At 31.6% G+C, this 2,081-nt stretch overlaps 1 protein-coding gene across 1 annotated transcript in view; it reads left to right on the top strand.

The window, feature by feature from the left end:
• LOC108734332 (calcium-activated potassium channel slowpoke) overlaps positions 1-2,081 on the top strand; it is a 68,248-nt gene that overhangs the window by 9,638 nt on the left and 56,529 nt on the right. The window contains exon 2 of the mRNA XM_025973115.1: positions 1,875-1,936. Coding sequence (XP_025828900.1) covers positions 1,875-1,936 — 62 coding nt within the window. The remainder of the gene's footprint in view (positions 1-1,874; positions 1,937-2,081) is intronic.

Below are 2,081 nucleotides of genomic sequence, written 5' to 3' on the forward strand. Positions count from 1 at the left end.
GAGAGTGTAATGAGCTTGGTAGGCCAATTTAATAGATAATAATAAATTTTGTTATAACAATTTTATTAAATTTGTTGTTGTTAACCAACAGTAATAATATTAATTCCGAATCTGAGATAGAGTACCTTAATAAGTATATATTTATTTTATTTTTGTTTTTGAAAAAAGTTTTTTCAGTATGCCTAGGTGTAGTCGATGTAAAGCAGCGTTTTTCGCACCTTTGATATCTCTTGGGTGACATACTTGGGTGTTTTAAATAGACAACAGTCTAAAATTAAATTGCTAAGTTATTTAGAAACTTATTTTGTCCTGTACGCCGGAGTCGCGAAATGTGCGGCCTGTAGAGTTTTCATCTACAGGAAGTTGTTATATAATTAAATGCCACTTTATAAAAACAACGGCATTTTCTTTATTCAACGCTCCAACACCCGGAATGGTTTTCCTTTGTTATTGTTAAACAGTACAGATACAAAATGGATTGCAAAATTTCATTCTTTTCAAGTTGTTTCGGATGAACGGTTTATAAATGTTCCAAAAAATTTTTTAAAATAGTTTTCTGTACTTACTTTAAATCAATTAGGGTTATTTATTTTACCTTACCAAGACAATGATAATAAACAATTGCGTGAAAGTACATAGGTTTGCTAAACATTAGAGATTCTAGAAATCTGGTCAATTTATTTTTAGTGTTTCTAATTAATCTCCGCTACTAAACATTTCTTAAGTTTTTAACAGCGTATAAGTTATTGTCATTTAACGTGGTTTTTACTGGAGATACGTACAAGTACGTATAACATCTCTAAAATCAGGTCAACAGAAATTCTTAACTAGTAAATTCAATAATAATGGTAAAAAATTGTATAAAAAGTTGATAAGTAGTATATGCCATTTTATACAGTCTATGCTTTATGCAATAACAACCCCCTATAACGACAAGAAAATCCCAGTCTTTGGGTCTAATCTCAGAAATTTCAAATGGTCGTAAGTCGTCAGAAAGTCGTGTCCTATCCACAGGAGCAGAGCTTGTTGACGTCATGCTCACGAAAAAGAATAAGAATTCTTGATAGATTCTTAAGCTATTGATTCTGGGTTTTACATACACAAGAGTGAACAGTGATCTTGAATTTTCCGCTTAAAAAATCTAGGTCAACTCGTTTCGGCAAATGCTTCGAAAGCTTTTCAATCCAAATTAATGAACAACGGGCTTGTATGACTTTTTTATAATACAATTCTTTATTTTAGATATTTTACTCTTACTAATACTACAATAGAACTTTTGCTGTTGAAGTCATAGTTATTGGGCCGCATTTTTATCTGCGGCTCTTACACAGCGGGTTGGTTTAAAAGGTCAATGGGTTGCAGCCCTCTTCTTATTCTATTTTAATAATTTGCATTTACATCTAATTAAGGATGTTACAAAGCGAAAGTATCAAAATATTGGAGTTTTATTACATTTAATTACTAATGAATCACCTATTTTTATTAATGATTCATTATCATCATATGGCATCGTTTCTGAGTCCTTCCTGTCGTCCCAATCCAGGTATTTCCTGAAAACCTAGAACACACATCATCATCATAGGATCCTAAGATTGGTTGAATATGCACCTCCACTATATCCTATACTGAGCTAATCTTTACATTTCTCTAAAAAATTTTAATTGTAAACAGTAATTTAATCTAAACTCTACTCCTCTTAACTCCTGTCTCTGCTTCTAATATGTTTCATACTAGTCATTCGTGCCTGAGAAGGTGTGCTACCTTATTGACTTCAATTCTAATAACCTTTTCCATCCACGGTGTTATTATTAGTGATATATAAATGTAGTACCTGAGAACAACAATTTATTTCTTTATCCTTTATCTTGTTTCAGGTTGTACTGGTATTTATTCTTAGCATAGCATCGCTAATCATATACTTCATAGACGCATCTAAGTGAGTAATCTTTAGATAATCTACTATTGCTAACCAATTTTACAAGAACATATCTAACCGGTTCAAAAAAGATAAATTCCTAAACTCTTTTGTGAAGTTTAGAATTCTGGGTTTGAATCCGTTTCGTCCTTGATCACAAAGTTCG

The sequence above is a fragment of the Agrilus planipennis genome, unplaced genomic scaffold (assembly GCF_000699045.2).
Source record: "Agrilus planipennis isolate EAB-ADULT unplaced genomic scaffold, Apla_2.0 scaffold83, whole genome shotgun sequence".
In the NCBI taxonomy this organism is placed as follows: domain Eukaryota; kingdom Metazoa; phylum Arthropoda; class Insecta; order Coleoptera; family Buprestidae; genus Agrilus; species Agrilus planipennis.